Source organism: Hyperolius riggenbachi, chromosome 5, assembly GCF_040937935.1.
Source record: "Hyperolius riggenbachi isolate aHypRig1 chromosome 5, aHypRig1.pri, whole genome shotgun sequence".
Classification (NCBI taxonomy): domain Eukaryota; kingdom Metazoa; phylum Chordata; class Amphibia; order Anura; family Hyperoliidae; genus Hyperolius; species Hyperolius riggenbachi.
The window spans coordinates 162,483,042-162,501,241 of record NC_090650.1 but is presented as its reverse complement, the minus strand read 5'-3'; the positions used below and the strand labels follow the sequence as shown (position 1 = coordinate 162,501,241).

Here is an 18,200-nt window from a genome sequence, read left to right as displayed (position 1 = left end):
TGCATGCATTTCAGATTCCGATTCCGCTTTTTAATCTGTTTTTACATCCGATTCCGATTCAGATTTTTAATCTTAACTGCATGCTGCGTTTTTTGATCCGTTTTTCTGTTGAATGTATTCAAGGAAAATCGGAAACGGAATCGGAATCGGAATCGGAAACGGAATCGGAATCGGAATCGCAAAACGGCTTTGCAGTGTGCAGGGAGCCTAAAGCTGCAAACGTTTTCAGAACAATATAAATGCATAATAGCAATTAAAAAAAAAACATCTTTAATTTTGGTATGTATCTTTCTTTTTCAGAGGACAATATTTGTGAAGTCTGCTTGTCTCCAGTTCTGCCAACAGGTATTGTTATTCTTCTTCTGTCACACTCTACTGATAAGATTACTGAAGTAAAACTTAAGGTGGCAAATTTTTTCATTGATATCTGAATGATTCGATAATTTGAACAAATCTGCTAGAAATTGATGCTGCAAGTGATGCCCAATCTGTTTTGGTCAAAATCAATCGATTTAGTTAATCACGCTGTACAAAAGATTGCGCTCAATCAGTGGCGGGTCGAGAGCGCATGACTAGGAACGTTCAATTTCAGGCCAACCAACGTGGAAACAGAGCTACTCTTAACTTGTCTTCTCACCACCACCAATGCTTCTACCTGTCTCTTAACTCCTGGGGAGCTGTGTGTCATATGGCAAACAATAGAAGCCAAATACTAGAGGCCTCTAGTGGTCACCCTAAGGCATGTGTCACATTGCCACTAGTGTTCAGACTTTAGCATTTAGTCATTTGACACATAACTCCTCAGGAGTGAAGAGACAGGGAGAAGCCTCGGCAGTGGAGAGAAGACATGGGAGAAAGTGGCGGTGGACAGCTGAGAGGTGCTCTGCTGCCCCTACACTCTGCAAAACTAGGTGGTGGTGGGGGGGGGGGGGGGGGGGGGTGGACAAAGATAGACAGGCAATGTGCACAGATTCTTAAATTATTTTTATGCTAAAATCTGTGTACAGTTTGTGGAGGGTTTAGACCAGATAGATCATCTCTGATATGTGTAGAGAGGGATCTATCTGTTGGCCACATCAACAAGTGTAGGGCCACCTAAGTTGCTACTCAGTTAGTCTATTCTCTTTCAATAAGAGATCAATTAATTTCACTTACAAATTTTGCAGCATAAATTCATGTCACATAAAAGCCTTCATACTCTAGAAAATACCCAAATGATTTTCCAATTCAAAATCGAACATAACAGCTACAGGAATGAGTGATGAATCATCAACTATTATTATTTATATTATTATATTAGTATTATATTAGTAATATTTTCCAAAATCCAGTTGAATTTGACTAACAGTATTTCCATTTCAATATAAAATATTTTAATATAGGGCAGAGTTTTCAATATGAAATTAAACTGTTATGAAGTGTGTTGTATTCTTATCTGCTTGCTTAATTTAAGTTTAGATCTTCTTAAACTTTAACCACTTAAAGTGGAATATAACCCTGCATTTCATCTTTGCACCAAAACATTATTTACAGCATATTATATGCAACCAGCATTTTTTTTTACTAGACCAACATTTGAAGGGTTACACACAGAGCTTGAAAGTTGAGTGCAGTGAAATGCTGCTGCATCCAAACTTCAGATAAAGTTATCTTGTGTTTCGTTAAATGCAGCAAGTAAGGAATGTGACACATTTTCTGACTGCAAAGTCAGCTCACAACGAAAAAAACTGTACTTTTGGAAACCTATAACTTCTAAATGAATACTAATACTTAAGCACAAATGCAAATAGGATAACCGTACGGCATATAAAAAGTAGGTAAACATGTTTTTATTGAATATTATGTCAGGGTTTTAAACTGCTTTAAGGACCACAGGCTTTACATCCCCCCCGCCTTACCCCCCCCCCCCCCCCCCAGGCTATTTTTTACAAATTAGGCCACTGCAGCTTTAAGAGCTTTCTGTTGGTGGGGTCTGATCCTCGCCGGCATGTTTATTTTATTTTTGTATTTATACTTTATTTTATTTTTAAATGTCAATATTTCTTTCTCTTTTTTTTTGTAGAAAGCCCGCCCTCCCTCCCCTTGCCAGCCAATCACCGTGGGTCCCAGGGGAGCACAATCAAGGAAGCACAGGGATGGGACTGCACATTGCACAGTGGCTGCGATTAGAGCTCCAGTCCCAGATCTTTCTTAACTACTAGCCGACCGCTCCACGCCAATTGACCTGAACGGCTGATTGGCGTGACTGGCATTCAATGAGGCTAGCAGGAGATTGCGTGCGCATCTCCGCTTGAAAGGCGGAGCTTCACTTTTCCTGGCGGGCACAAAAGTGATCGGCTGTCATAGGCTTAAGCCTATGACAGCCGAACACGCTGATGTTCGGGGAGGGAGGGTGGGATATAAAATAAATAAAAAAAATGCTTACATTTATTCACAAATTAATAAAATATATATTTATTTAAAAAAAAAACAACAACTGGGGAGCGATCAGACCCCACCAACAGAGAGCTCTGTTGGTGGGGGGAAAAGGGGGTGATCACTTGTGTGCTGAGTTGCGCGGCCCTGCAGCGAGGCCTTATAGCTGCAGTGGCCAATTTAGGGAAAAATGGCCTGGTCTTTAGGGGGTTTAACACTGCAGGCCTCAAGTGGTTAAAGGGCCACTATCGCAAGAAATGTTACAATTTTAAAATACATGTAAACCCATACAAATAAGAAGTATTTTTCTTCCCGAGTAAAATGAGCCATAAATTATGTTTTCTCCAATATTGCTGTCACTTACAATAGATAGTAGAAATCTGACAGAACCGACAGGTTCTTATTTATTATTTGTAAAGACACTCCCTGCAAAGGATTTATATAATGATGCTAGCCATCCTCCCTGTTGACTGCTAGAGATGGCTCAAATTGTTCGCCAGCGGACAATTCCCGGCGATTAACACGTGTTGCACATTCGCGTTGGCAGACGAACACATGCCGCGTCCTGTACATCATCATGGAGCCAAACTTTGACCCCTTACCTCACAGTCAGCAGACTCATCAGTCTACCCTCTCCCCCTCCACCCCCCCCCCCCCCCCGCACCCTATAAAACGCTAGCACGGAAGCCGTCTTAGGTTCATTCTGGGGCTGCTGCGTGAGAGCACGGAGAGCTCCTGGAGAAAGGGAAAACATTAGCAAGGCCGTTCTTGGTCCTCACTGACTTACTTGCTGTGAAATATAGCCCTTTTGAGGGCTGTTACATCGGTCTCCTGTGTGTGTGTGTGTGTGCGTGCGTGCGTGCGTGCGTCAGTCCACAGCCCACTGATATCCAGAGCTGTGTACACTACTGCTATTATTGCCACATTAACTTGCAGGCACAGTACCCCTCCAGTGCATTATTTTTCAGTGTATTCTGATAGTACAGTTGCATTTTTCTGTGTGTGACAGTCCAGCCCACTGACACCCAGAGCTGTGCACACTACTGCTATTGTTGCCACATTAGCTTGCAAGCACAGTACCACGTCAGTGCATTATTTCCCACTGTATTCTGATTGTACACTTGCATTTTTCTGTGTGTGCCAGTCCAGCCCACTGACACCCAGAGCTGTGCACACTACTACTATTGTTGTTTCATTAACTTTCAGGCACAATGCCTCAAATAAAAAAAAAGACAGGCAGAGGCAGGCCACCCCGCAGGGGTCATCACGGTCGTGCTGCTGTGATTTTCTGTGGTTCTAGAATAATGCCCAGTGTTCAGAGGGCACGTACCCTGAACTCCCAAAATTCTGAGGACGTATTTGACTGGCTTACACAGCACACGCAATCTTCTACAGCTTCCGCTCAGAACCTTGACACACCATCCTCCTCCTGCTCTGATTTGGACACCACACAACTTACCACTCACCCAGCGGCCACCACCACTAGCACCACAGCCACTTCACTTGATGTGTCAGAGGAGTTATTTACTCATCAGTATGAGGAAATGAGTGATGTACAAGCATTATTGCCAGAGGATGGAGATAACAATGTTAAACCACCTGATATATCTCAGTCAGAAGACATTACACACATGGAAGTAAGGTGTCATGATGATGATGATGTACCCGCAGCTGCTTCCTTTTGTGAGGTGTCTAATAAAAGTGAAGAAGTTGATAATGATGATGTGTCCATGAGTGCCCGAAATGTAGGAATGTGATGTGATTTCTGCTCTTTAGAGATTAAAATACAACTCTGCGTTAGCTACGTAATTTTTGGTGGAACTTTTGCCATGGATCCCTCTCCAGCATGTCACCGTCCAGGTGTTAGGGCCCTTGAACAACTTTTCCATCACTTTTGTGGCCAGAAAGGTTTTAGAATTTGGATGCCCATTAAAGTCTATGCCGGTTCGCGCTGCTCGCCCCATTCGCAGACTTTTATGGAAATTCAAGTTCAAAGTTCGCAAACCTAAAATTTGATGTTTGGGCCATCTCTATTCACTGCACACTTCTTTGGCAGTTGGACAGAGCAACTGTCATTCATTAAGTGCTTTTGAAAATAAAGAAAACCTTGAGAATCCCCCATGAGGAGATGGGCTAGTCCAAAACCTGTCGGTTCTGTCAGATTTGTACAACCTACTGTAGGTGACAGCAACAAAGGAGAAAAGTAAGGTATGGCTCATTTTACTTTGGAAGAAAAATACTTCTTATATGCATGTGTTTACATGTGTTTTAAATTTTATGATTTTCACGATAGTGGTCCTTTAAGGGCTCGTTTCCACTAGAGCGAATCTGCATGCATGTTTTCTCTGCTTGCAGATTCGCATAACCAATATAAATGAATGGGCCTGTTTCCACATGTCAGAAATTCTGTGCGGTGGACTCTGCAGAAAAAATCTGCACAGCAGAGCCATCAGAATTCGCACACCGCAAGGTTAGTGTGCGATTCGCCTGTAATGTAATTAATAGGAAACGCATGAATTTTTCATGCAAATTTGCGTACGTTTTCGCATAAAATCAATGTAAAGGCACACAACAGAATGGAATCACACTGCACTGGTGGAAACGGGCCCTAAGAGGATGTGACACATAGGAGGGGACCCAGAGGACATTGAGGGACCTGATGGACTACAGGGTGCTGGTATTAGCTCCAGGTAGGTAAAAGTACACATTTTTGTAGGGCATGATCTTCCCCTAATTGGATACCAATGTTAACTTTCAGCTTCCCCAAAAGCACGACATAAAAGGCCAAAAAAAGTCTATCCGGCTATAGTTTTTTTGAGAGTTGGAGAAGAAGCCTTTTCATCAGACTGCAAGATCCTCCATGTATTTTCTAACCGAAGCTCAAATAATTTTTTTTTTAAAGACTTTCAGACTCCTGTAGGATATACTAGTAGAGGGTTTCTCGACTCAGTCCTCAAGTACCCTCAACAGTGCATGCTTTGTGGAAATCCACAGAGGTAGTTAATGAACTCTGCTGAGACACTAATTACCTCTTCTGTAAGGGCCCATTTCCACTAGAGCGAATCTGCATGCATTTTCTGCATGAAGATTCGCATAACCAATACAAGTGGATGGGCCTGTTTCCACTTGTCAGGAAATCTGTGTGGTTTTCTGTGCAGGAAAAATCTGCACAGTAGAGCTATCAGAATTCGCTCGCCGCACACACAGGCGTGATTCGCTGCTAATGTAATTAATAGGAAATTCGCAAGTGGTTAAGGCTTGTGATTTTCTGTGCGTTTTCGCTTAAAACCCCATGTTAATGCTTACCGGGATTGACATGGTTAAAATCACGAACGAATCCGCAACCGCATGCAAATTCGTTCACACATTTTCTGCACCGGAATCGTGCCGCTGTAGTGGAAACGAGCCCTGAATGTTTGGGTGCTCTGGAAAACTTGCAGTGTTGCTTGAGGACTGAGTTGAGAAATGATGTGGCTCTAATATGAGGTTCAAGTAACCACCATTCATGTGCATCCCACTCTGAAAGAGTCTAACTTTATGAGAATACTCTGCAGTATTTTTACCTGATAATTTCTGCTCCTCAGGTTATATGTAGAGCAGTAGTGTCACCCTTAATTTAGATGTAATTACTTAAAAAAAAAATAAAAAAAAATATACAAGAATATTAATTATGGAGAAGTTAGAGGAACTCCAGTGAAAATAATGTAGTAAAAAAAAGTGCTTCATTTTTTACCATAATTATGTATAAATGATTTAGTCTGTGTTTGCTCATTGTAAAATCTTTCCTCTCCCCTATTTACATTCTGACATTTATTACATGGTGACATTTGTACTGTGGGCAGGTTATGTAGCTGCTCTTAGCTGTTTTGGCTGTTAGAGACAGCTGTAAACAGCTAATTCCTGTCTGTGAACATTGTTACATTGTGGCAGTTTGCCCAGAGTACCACCGTACTCAGAGCTTCTTGTGGGAGGGGTTTCAGCACAAAATCAGTCATACAGCGCCCCCTGATGGTCTGTTTGTGAAAAGCATTATATTTCTCATGTAAAAGGGGGTATCAGCTACTGATTGGGATAAAGTTCAATTCTAGGTTGGAGTTTCTCTTTAAAGTGCCTCACTTCCTGAAAATATGTTAATAGACAAGCTCTTTTTCTGAGCTCAGGTAAAATGATGACATTAGGAGAACATACTTTAACTGGCATTTACCAAGACAAGAGTTAGATAGAGTCTATCCTATAAACCAGGTATGTCAAACTGGTCCTACGAGGGCCGAGATCCACACACATTTTTGATACAGCTCAAATGAATTGGTGGGTCTGAATCAGGAAAGGTGTGGTCCATCAGGTAGAACACATTTCTCTCTTTCTCAGTCCATCCTAAACACTGGCATGGATCTGGCCCTCCAGGCTTGGAGTTCGACACATGTGCTATAAACAGTGTGACCTAAACACAGAGGAACAAAAAAGGAGACTCTAAAAATGTAGTCCTACGATTAGATCACCCAGGAAAGTAAATCCCCTCTCCTTCCACAATCCCCATGACCACTGGTAGTTCTGGCCTGTCATATGTTTTAGGGAGTACTAAAAACAGATTAAGTTTGCCAAACCAAAGTTACTAATTTTCTTGGAAAGAGCATAGACGATTGCTAGCTGAACCTACTGTGCTCCATCTTTCACGCTGTAGCAAAGATGCAACATTGTCTAAGTCAGGCCAGTCTCACAGAGTAGGGCACTAGGAGCCAGTAACTAGAATTTGCCGGGCCCCCAGCAAAATCCTGCTGACCTCTATCTCAACAAGATTGCCTGTGCACATTTGCCTGTGTGCACTTTCCCCCAAAGTAACCTGTGTGCACAATGCCCCTCCCTAGACGTACCTGGGTGTCTATGTTTAACACACACCTCCCTTCTTCCCCACATAAGTACAACAGAATAGCAGCAGCAGAGCTGGTCCCCAGTTTAAATTACTTGGGGCGTCTTCCAGCCCCCTATAGTCATCCTAGTCCCCTGCCGCCATCTGCTCTTCTCCCTTCAGCTGCCATGCTCCTCCAAACTGTGAGCAACTCAGTCGTTGGCTACTGCTCATGTGCGGCCTCCTCGATCATGCTCCTTCGACCGGGGGAACTCAGCGCATGTGCATTGCAATTAAAATATGAAACTATTTTTTTTAGCTACTAATGTTCTTTTAATTTTCAGTATTACACGTACAAATCATTACATCAAAAGGTGTTTTTTTTTTGTTTGTTTGTTTGTTTTTTTTCACTTCAGTGTCACTTTAAAGTGGTATTTTACCAAGTTTAAAAAATATAAATCTGCAAGGTATTTTTGAAAATGTTTTTTAACTTGTTCTCACTATTCCCCTTAACATACGTAGTAATTTTGGTGGAGATAGTATGTATGGGGGCTTTGCTATTTACCGCTGAACTGTTGATATATAGGCAGTGAGCGCTGTATGGACTCTCCTGTTTAGGTAAAGTATCATGCTCCATTGCTGCTGCTCTGCACCTCACCACAAGAGTTGGCCACTATGGTGATGGTGGTTATTGTTACACCATTGCTGAGAGCAATAGAAAGTCTTGTATTTTTTGGAGCTCTTGAAGGCCCTAAAAAGTAATAGATTGTCTGTCCTTTCTAATTAATAACTGGAAGCTCAAATGGCTTAGTGTATCTTATAAGGTCAGTGTAGAACTGCAGGATAATACACAGGGCTGGTTCTCTCATGAAGCAAGGTGAAACATTTCCATCAGGAGCAGAGATTACAGGGGCAGCATGTTTGTACTGTGTTTACACTAACACCATGCAGCAAGAGTAGGAGGGAAAGCAAGAGGAGAGTGAGGTGAAGAGGTCATCATTAGGGAAAAGCAGCTTGTTGTGCTGTGTGAGGAGTGTGACAGTGAGTGAGGATGGGGGAGGCAGGAGAGCAGCATTTTTTCATTTGACTTGCACAGGAGAAGGGAGGAGGCGGCTGTCCAGATTGAGGAGGAATGGAGTGGCTGAGGGTGAGCAGTTTGTTTGTCACAGACTCACAGCCAACCAGTGTGCTATTGTGTTGAGCTGCAGCATGTCATGTGAGAACATTAAATGTAGCAGAGTAAATTGTTGGGTGTTGCACGATCATTCCAAATCCGGGGGGTTGCACATCCTCACAAGTGTCCCTCAGGCAGCAAAAAGTTTAGAACTGGCCATGATAACACCATCAGAATCAATAAAGCATTTCAGCCACAATAAAAACCTCTATGCAGCCCTCTTAATGTAGTCCTCTCTGCTCTCACTGGGCACTACACAAGTGTTTTTGTTGCTTTGTCTGTATCTCTTTTGTTGTGTATATTATGTTCGCATACTCTGTGTTAAATATTTAAAATGTTGGAGCTACGGTTACCACCATATTTATTTGAATATAAAACCAAGGTGCTTAACTTTCCCTTCAGACACCATAAAAATTGTTTGACTTGCGTATCAACCTTTAGTAGAAACCCAGGTCGCTACTTTAACCACTTGAGGACCACAGTCTTTTCGCCGCTTAAGGACCAGAGCCTTTTTTCCATTCAGACCACTGCAGCTTTCACGGTTTATTGCTCGGTCATACAACCTACCACCTAAATGAATTTTACCTCCTTTTCTTGTCACTAATACAGCTTTCTTTTAGTGCTATTTGATTGCTGCTGCGAGTTTTAGTTTTTATTATATTCATCAAAAAAGAAATGATTTTTTTAACTTTCTGTGTTGACATTTTTCAAATAAAGTAAAATTTCCTATACATTTGAGCGCGAAAGTTATTCTGCTACATGTCTTTGATAAAAAAAAAAAAAACATTCAGTGTATATTTATTGGATTGGGTAAAAGTTATAGCGTTTACAAACTATGGTGCCAAAAGTGAATTTTCCTATTTTCAAGCATCTCTGACTATTCTGACCCCCTGTCATGTTTCATGAGGTGCTAAAATTCCAGGATAGTAAAATACCCCCCAAATGACCCCATTTTGGAAAGAAGACATCCCAAAGTATTCAGTGAGAGGCATGGTGAGTTCATAGAAGATTTTATTTTTTGTCACAAGTTAGCGGAAAATGACACTTTGTGAAGAGAAAAAAAAAAAAGTTTCCATTTCTTCTAACTTGCGACCAAAAAAAAAATGAAATCTGCCACGGACTCACTATGCTCCTCTCTGAATACCTTGAAGTGTCTACTTACCAAAATGGGGTCATTTGTGGGGTGTGTTTACTGTCCTGGCATTTTGGGAGGTGCCTAATTGTAAGCACCCCTGCAAAGCCTAAAGATGCTCATTGGACTTTGGGCCCCTTAGCGCAGTTAGGCTGCAAAAAAGTGCCACACATGTGGTATTGCCGTACTCAGGAGAAGTAGTATAATGTGTTTTGGGGTGTATTTTTACACATACCCATGCTGGGTGGGAGAAATATCTCCGTAAATGACAATTTTTTGATTTGTTTTACACACAATTGTCTATTTACAGAGATATTTCTCCCACTCAGCATGGGTATGTGTAAAAATACACCCCAAAACACATTATACTACTTCTCCTGAGTACGGCAATACCACATGTGTGGCACTTTTTTGCACCCTAACTGCGCTAAGGGGCCCAAAGTCCAATGAGTACCTTTAGGATTTCACAGGTCATTTAGCGACATTTGGTTTCAAGACTACTCCTCACAGTTTAGGGCCCCTAAAATGTCAAGGCAGTATAGGAACCCCACAAATGACCCCATTTTAGAAAGAAGACACCCCAAGGTATTCCGTTAGGAGTATGGAGTGTTCATAGAAGATTTTTTTTTTTTTGTCACAAGTTAGCGGAAATTGATTTTAATTGTGTTTTTTCACAAAGTGTCATTTTCCGCTAACTTGTGACAAAAAAATAAAATCTTCTATGAACTCACCATACTCCTAACGGAATACCTTGGGGTGACTTCTTTCTAAAATGGGGTCATTTGTGGGGTTCCTATACTGCCCTGGCATTTTAGGGGCCCTAAACCGTGAGGAGTAGTCTTGAAACCAAATGTCGCGAAATGACCTGTGAAATCCTAAAGGTACTCATTGGACTTTGGGCCCCTTAGCGCACTTAGGGTGCAAAAAAATGCCACACATGTGGTACCGCCGTACTCAGGAGAAGTAGTATAATGTGTTTTGTGGTGTATTTTTACACATACCCATGCTGAGTGGGAGAAATATCTCTGTAAATGACAATTGTTTGATTTTTTTTTACACACAATTGTCCATTTACCGAGAGATTTCTCCCACCCAGCATGGGTATGTATAAAAATATACCCCAAAACACATTATACTACTTCTTCTGAGTACGGCGATACCACATGTGTGACACTTTTTTGCAACCTAGGTGCGCTAAGGGGCCTAACGTCCTATTCACAGGTCATTTTGAGGCATTTGAATTCTAGACTACTCCTCACGGTTTAGGGCCCCTAAAATGCCAGGGCAGTATAGGAACCCTACAAGTGACCACATTTTAGAAAGAAGACACCCCAAGGTATTCTGTTAGGAGTATGGTGAGTTCATAGAAGATTTTTTTTTTGTCACAAGTTAGCGGAAAATGACACTTTGTGAAAAAAAAATACAAATCAATTTCCGCTAACTTGTGACAAAAAATAAAATCTTCTATGAACTCATCATACACCTAACAGAATACCCTGGGGTGTCTTCTTTCTAAAATGGGGTCACTTGTGGGGTTCCTATACTGCCCTGGCATTTTAGGGGCCCTAAACCGTGAGGAGTAGTCTGGAAACCAAATGCCGCAAAATGACCCTTGAAATCCTAAAGGTACTCATTGGACTTTGGGCCCCTTAGCGCAGTTAGGGTGCAAAAAAGTGTCACACATGTGGTATCGCCGTACTCAGGAGAAGTAGTATAATGTGTTTTGTGGTGTATTTTTACATATAACCCTGCTGGGTGGGAGAAATATCTCTGTAAATGACACATTTTTGATTTTTTTTACACACAATTGTCCATTTACAGAGAGATTTCTCCCACCCAGCATGGGTATGTGTAAAAATACACCCCAAAACACATTATACTACTTCTCCTGAGTACGGCGATACCACATGTGTGACACTTTTTTGCAGCCTAGGTGCGCTAAGGGGCCCAACATCCTATTCAGCTAAGGGGCCCAACGTCCTATTCACAGGTCATTTTGAGGCATTTGTTTTCTAGACTACTCCTCACGGTTTAGGGCCCCTAAAATGCCAGGGCAGTATAGGAACCCCACAAGTGACCCCATTTTAGAAAGAAGACACCCCAAAGTATTCTGTTAGGTGTATGGTGAGTTCATAGAAGATTTTATTTTTTTGTCACAAGTTAGTGAAAAATGACACTTTGTGAAAAAAACAATAAAAATCCAATTTCCGCTAACTTTTGACAAAAAATAAAATCTTCTATGAACTCGTCATACACTTAACAGAATACCTGGGGTGTCTTTTTTTTCTAAAATGGGGTCACTTGTGGGGTTCCTATACTGCCCTGGCATTTTACAGGCCCTAAACCGTGAGTAGTCTGGAAACCAAATTTCTCAAAATGACTGTTCAGGGGTATAAGCATCTGCAAATTTTAATGACAGGTGGTCTATGAGGGGGCAAATTTTGTGGAACCAGTCATAAGCAGGGTGGCCTCTTAGATGACAGGTTGTATTGGGCCTGATCTGATGGATAGGAGTTCTAGGGGGGTGACAGGAGGTGATTGATGGGTGTCTCAGGGGGTGGTTAGAGGGGAAAATAGATGCAATCAATGCACTGGGGAGGTGATCGGAAGGGGGTCTGAGGGGGATCTGAGGGTTTGGCCGAGTGATCAGGAACCCCACACGGGGCAAATTAGGGCCTGATCTAATGGGTAGGTATGCTAGGGGGTGACAGGTGATGACAGGAGGTGATTGATGGGTGTCTCAAGGTGTGATTAGAGGGGGGAAATAGATGCAAGCAATGCACTGGCGAGGTGATCAGGGCTGGGGTCTGAGGGCAATCTGAGCGTGTGGGCGGGTGATTGGGTGCCCTAGGGGCAGATTAGGGTCTAATCTGATGGGTAACAGTGACAGGTGGTGATAGGGGGTAAGTGATGGGTGATTGATGGGTAATTAGTGGGTGTTTAGAGGAGAGAGCAGATGTAAACACTGCACTTGGGAGGTGATCTGATGTCGGATCTGCGGGCGATCTATTGGTGTGGGTGGGTGATCAGATTGCCCGCAAGGGGCAGGTTAGGGGCTGATTGATGGGTGGCAGTGACAGGGGGTGATTGATGGGTGGCAGTGACAGGGGGTGATTGATAGGTGATTGACAGGTGATCAGTGGGTTATTACAGGGAAGAACAGATGTAACTAGTGCACTGGCGAATTGATAAGGGGGGTCTGAGGGCAATCTGAGCGTGTGGGCGGGTGATTGGGTGCCCGCAAGGGGCAGATTAGGGTCTAATCTGATGGGTAACAGTGACAGGTGGTGATAGGGGGTGATTGATGGGTAATTAGTGGGTGTTTAGGGTAGAGAACAGATGTAAACACTGCACTTGGGAGGTGATCTGATGTCGGATCTGCGGGCGATCTATTGGTGTGGGTGGGTGATCAGATTGCCCGCAAGGGGCAGGTTAGGGGCTGATTGATGGGTGGCAGTGACAGGGGGTGATTGATGGGTGGCAGTGACAGGGGGTGATTGATGGGTGATTGATAGGTGATTGACAGGTGATCAGTGGGTTATTACAGGGAAGAACAGATGTAACTAATGCACTGGCGAATTGATAAGGGGGGGTCTGAGGGCAATCTGAGCGTGTGGGCGGGTGATTGGGTGCCCGAAAGGGGCAGATTAGGGTCTAATCTGATGGGTAACAGTGACAGGTGGTGATAGGGGGTGATTGATGGGTAATTAGTGGGTGTTTAGGGTAGAGAACAGATGTAAACACTGCACTTAGGAGGTGATCTGATGTCGGATCTGCGGGCGATCTATTGGTGTGGGTGGGTGATCAGATTGCCCGCAAGGGGCAGGTTAGGGGCTGATTGATGGGTGGTAGTGACAGGGGGTGATTGACGGGTGATTGACAGGTGATTGACAGGTGATCAGGGGGGATAGATGCATACAGTACACGGGGGGGGTCAGGTGATCAGGAGGGAGCAGGGGGCAGTTTAGGGTTAAAAAAAATAGCGTTGACAGATAGTGACAGGGAGTGATTGATGGGTGATTAGGGGGGTGATTGGGTGCAAACAGTGGTCTGGGGGGTGGGCAGGGGGGGGTCTGAGGGGTGCTGTGGGCGATCAGGGGGCAGGGGGGGGAGAAATCAGTGTGCTTGGTGCAGACTAGGGTGGCTGCAGCCTGCCCAGGTGGTCCCTCGGACACTGGGACCACCAGGGCAGGAGGCAGCCAGTATAATAGGCTTTGTATACATTACAAAGCCTATTATACTCTTTACATGCGGCGATCTGGGTGCTAGTAACCCGCCGGCGCTTCCGAACGGCCGGCGGGTTACAGCGTGAGGGGGCGGAGCCAGTCGCCGGCGGCTGATCGCGTCACGAATGACGCGATCGCCGCATTACCACGCCCGCAGCCGCCCCCGCCGATGGGCATATTGCGGTCGTTTTGGCCCGGACTTTGCCGCCGCCCATCGGCTGGGGGCGGTCCTCAAGTGGTTAAACATCCCCATCCTCACATACTGTAACTTCTCTGCTGAGCTAGTGGTCTCCCTTCCCTACCCAATATAGCATTCCCTGGTGTCCAGTGATTCCCCTCCCTCCTACATTCAGCTTTTAATAGATGGATGGGAGAGCTGGCAGGCACTCGGTAAATGCTGTATATTGCAGTCAGGTTGAGAAGCATCCAGGAAACTATGTGCTCAAGACTCAAAAGACAAAGTCTGTAGGCGAAAATGAAGAGGAGCGGAAAGAGTCTGGCACTATAGTTTATTGACAGCGTGAAAAGCAGTGTAAAATTGTGTCCATAAACAACATATTGCTGATAACTGACATTAGTGAAAAGATGAAGACAAAGATATCTTGCTGGTGCTAAAAGCTGTACCTGGATGGAGGGAGGTGGCATGTGTGGGCGCCAATATGGTGCACGGCCTTACGACCGTTTCGCAGGGCAAAAATGCCTAGCTTCTTCTGAGGTTAGTGCACAAAGTGACTGGAACAGGAGCGGCGTTAAGTGCGCTTCGTATGCGCACTTCCGTTCCGCTGTAGGGATCCGCCCACTCCACAATGATAGGACTAAGCTACGCTGCAATGGGGAGACAAGGGGTGGGAGTGGCCAGCTCCGAGGACAGCGGGCGCGTCATTTATGACGCGCGCCTCAGCTATCCGAGGTCACGCCTCCCTTCTCCGTACAGCTAAGAGTTAGATAGCCGCTGTGCGTACGCAAGGGTCATGTTGCCATGACAAGCGGGACTTCCCTGCCCAGTGTAAACAAAGTGGCAGGGAAGCTCCACTGATCGCAGGACAGCAGCCCAGTAACTCGGGCAAGTGACTGAAAACGGCTGAAGACAGCAGTATTCAAATGGCAGCTTAGGGACATGGAGGGATCATCTCATGTCAGGGCTATATTAGCCCATAGGCTGGGGGCTGTATTAGCAGGCAGCTCAGGATCAAAGGGGAATGGTGGTAAAGAGTGTTCAGTGTATCTATGTACGTGAAAAATGAGAGATAGGAGAGTGTGAGAAAAAAGGGTGAAAGAATAAGAAAGAAGGGAAAAGAAGTAACAAGATACACCAAAGGGGGAGAGGGAGTGCCAAAAAGATGGTAGAGAGCTCCCAAAGGCCACCTTAGGGAGAGGTAGAAGATGGTTCATCTATTGGCAAATATGCTTATAGTAGAAAAAATGCAAAAAATGCAAAAAAATAATACAACAGCAAAAAGCAACTAGTAATTAAGTTTAATCATACAATCTTGATTAAAAAAGCCACCAAAGAGGAGGAAAAGTCGGCTCCCTTTACACTTAGGGGGGCACAAAGATGGCTTGACAATAAAAAACATAAAACTAGTTCAAGGATATTTTGCCAAGATAAGAACCTATGGGGCAACAAGAGGTGGCGAGAGTAGAGGAGTGCCAGTTCAAGGTTCGAGAAAACAAGCAAGATCCACGTAGTCGTTGAGACCTAGAGTGCCCATCGCGTTTGTGCGCAAAATCCAGTGCGTTTCTTGTCTGAGCAGGAGTTTTTCCTATCACCACCTCTGCGAGGGGTGGTACATGTATCAATAATTGCAAAGGAAAGCAAATCAGGGTTACTTTGATGTGCAGCTGCCATGTGTTCCACTATCCTCGGGCATCCTTTGCCTTTGGGTAGTAGGCGTGCATGCTCCAAGATGCGTTCCTTAGCCATTCTTGTGGTTTTACCAATGTAAAACCGTTGGCAAGGGCACCATAGGGCATAAACGACATAGCTTGTTCTGCAGGTAGCAAAAAAAGAAATGTTACGTGAAACTGGGCCTAGTTGGAAGGATCTACTGGTTTTCATGAGATGACAGGCTTTACAAAAGCCGCATCGATAGTTACCTGTAGAAGAGAACCTGCTCAGCCAAGTACGCTGTGAACTCGTGCGAAAATCGCTTTTTCACAGACAAGAAACGCACTGGATTTTGCGCACAAACGCGATGGGCGCTCTAGGTCTCAACGACTACGTGGATCTTGCTTGTTTTCTCGAACCTTGAACTGGCACTCCTCTACTCTCGCCACCTCTTGTTGCCCCATAGGTTCTTATCTTGGCCTCTTTGGTGGCTTTTTTAATCAAGATTGTATGATTAAACTTAATTACTAGTTGCTTTTTGCTGTTGTATTATTTTTTGCATTTTTTGCATTTTTTCTACTATAAGCATATTTGCCAATAGATAAACCATCTTCTGCCTCTCCCTAAAGTGGCCTTTGGGAGCTGTCTACCATCTTTTTGGCACTCCCTCTCCCCCTTTGGTGTATCTTGTTACTTCTTTTCCCTTCTTTCTTATTCTTTCACCCTTTTTTCTCACACTCTCCTATCTCTCATTTTTCACGTACATAGATACACTGAACAATCCCTCCATGTCCCTAAGCTGCCATTTGAATACTGCTGTCTTCAGCCGTTTTCAGTCACTTGCCCGAGTTACTGGGCTGCTGTCCTGCGATCAGTGGAGCTTCCCTGCCACTTTGTTTACACTGGGCAGGGAAGTCCCGCTTGTCATGGCAACATGACGCTTGCGTACGCACAGCGTCTATCTAACTCTTAGCTGTACGGAGAAGGGAGGCGTGACCTCGGATAGCTGAGGCGCGCGTCATGAATGACGCGCGCCCGCTGTCCTCGGAGCTGGTCACGCCCACCCCTTGTCTCCCCATTGCAGCGTAGCTTAGTCCTATCATTGTGGAGTGGGCGGATCCCTACAGCGGAACGGAAGTGCGCATACGAAGCGCACTTAACGCCGCTCCTGTTCCAGTCACTTTGTGCACTAACCTCAGAAGAAGCTAGGCGTTTTTGCCCTGCGAAACGGTCGTAAGGCCGTGCACCATATTGGCGCCCACACCTGCCACCTCCCACCATCCAGGTACAGCTTTTAGCACCAGCAAGATATCTTTGTCTTCATCTTTTCACTAATGTCAGTTATCAGCAATATGTTGTTTATGGACACAATTTTACACTGCTTTTCACGCTGTCAACAAACTATAGTGCCAGACTCTTTCCGCTCCTCTTCATTTTCGCCTACATTCAGCTTTCTCTGGTGCCTAATGGTGCCCCCTCTATCCTCCCTACAGCATACCTGGTGTCCAGTGGTCCTCCCCTCCCTCACCCATACAGTGTACTTGCTGTCTAGTGGTCCCCCATCCATTCTCCATACAGTATCACCTGGTGTCTAGTGGTCCCCCTCCCTCCCTTCCAATACAGTATCACCTGTTGTCTAGTGGTCCCCCCTCCCACATCAACTGTGTCTAGTAATCTTAGTAATATCAGTTTATATTTACGTACATACAGTATGTGCTGTCATAAGTTTTGTAACATTTTTATTCAATAAACAATGCAGTTACATAATTAACAACTTAAACTTGGCACTACAAAATTGCAAGACATGCCATGGTCATACATGTAGGATGACATACCCTTCTCTTTTAAACAATGCTTATTTCAGTCCTGCTGATTATCTATCTCTAATGCTTTCAGCCACTGACGTAGCACACATACGCAAATCAGGTGATCTAACTAAATTTTTACTACTGTAGTCAGATACTTGTTTAATGTTATTTTCTTCAGACACTACTGAAGCCAAAAAGATCAGAACAGCCAAACAATAGGCATTATTTAGAATGAAATAAATATGGCAGTGTTGATATCCTTTCAATACAGGAGTTATTTTTGACTATTTTTCTTTGCTTATTTGGTTATGACATGGTATTATTTTGTGCATGTTTTGTCAAATGTGGTTTTGTGAAACTATTCATTTGTATATTTTGTGAAACTTTTGGCTGCACTGTTTGATATGAAATATTCTCTGTTTTCAGATACTTCTAAGCCTCTTGGTGTTGTGGTATGTCACTGCAGACACATGTTCCATAGAGAGTGTCTTCCTATTGGCAGCACAGTAAGTAATTTTTACTATGTAAATTTTTAGCTCTGATTAATTCCTCTAGTCCAGGAGTGTCAAACTCAAATACAAAGTGGGCCAAAACTGTACACTGGGACCAAGTTGCGGGCCAACCTCAATGTATAAGGCCACCTTCCTCCCTAATAAAGTTCCCAGGTGTCTAATGGCCCCCATCCAACCCCTATACAGTTCCCTAAAGTCTAGTGGTTCTCTCTCCTCTATATAGTTCCTAGAGACCTCCACCCTCCCCTATACAGTTCCC

At 44.0% G+C, this 18,200-nt stretch overlaps 1 protein-coding gene across 1 annotated transcript in view; it reads left to right on the top strand.

Annotated features, from left to right (window-relative positions):
- Positions 1–18,200, top strand: part of VPS41 (VPS41 subunit of HOPS complex) — a 1,049,902-nt gene that overhangs the window by 990,891 nt on the left and 40,811 nt on the right. The window contains exons 24-25 of the mRNA XM_068238292.1: positions 301–345; positions 17,856–17,935. Coding sequence (XP_068094393.1) covers positions 301–345; positions 17,856–17,935 — 125 coding nt within the window. The remainder of the gene's footprint in view (positions 1–300; positions 346–17,855; positions 17,936–18,200) is intronic.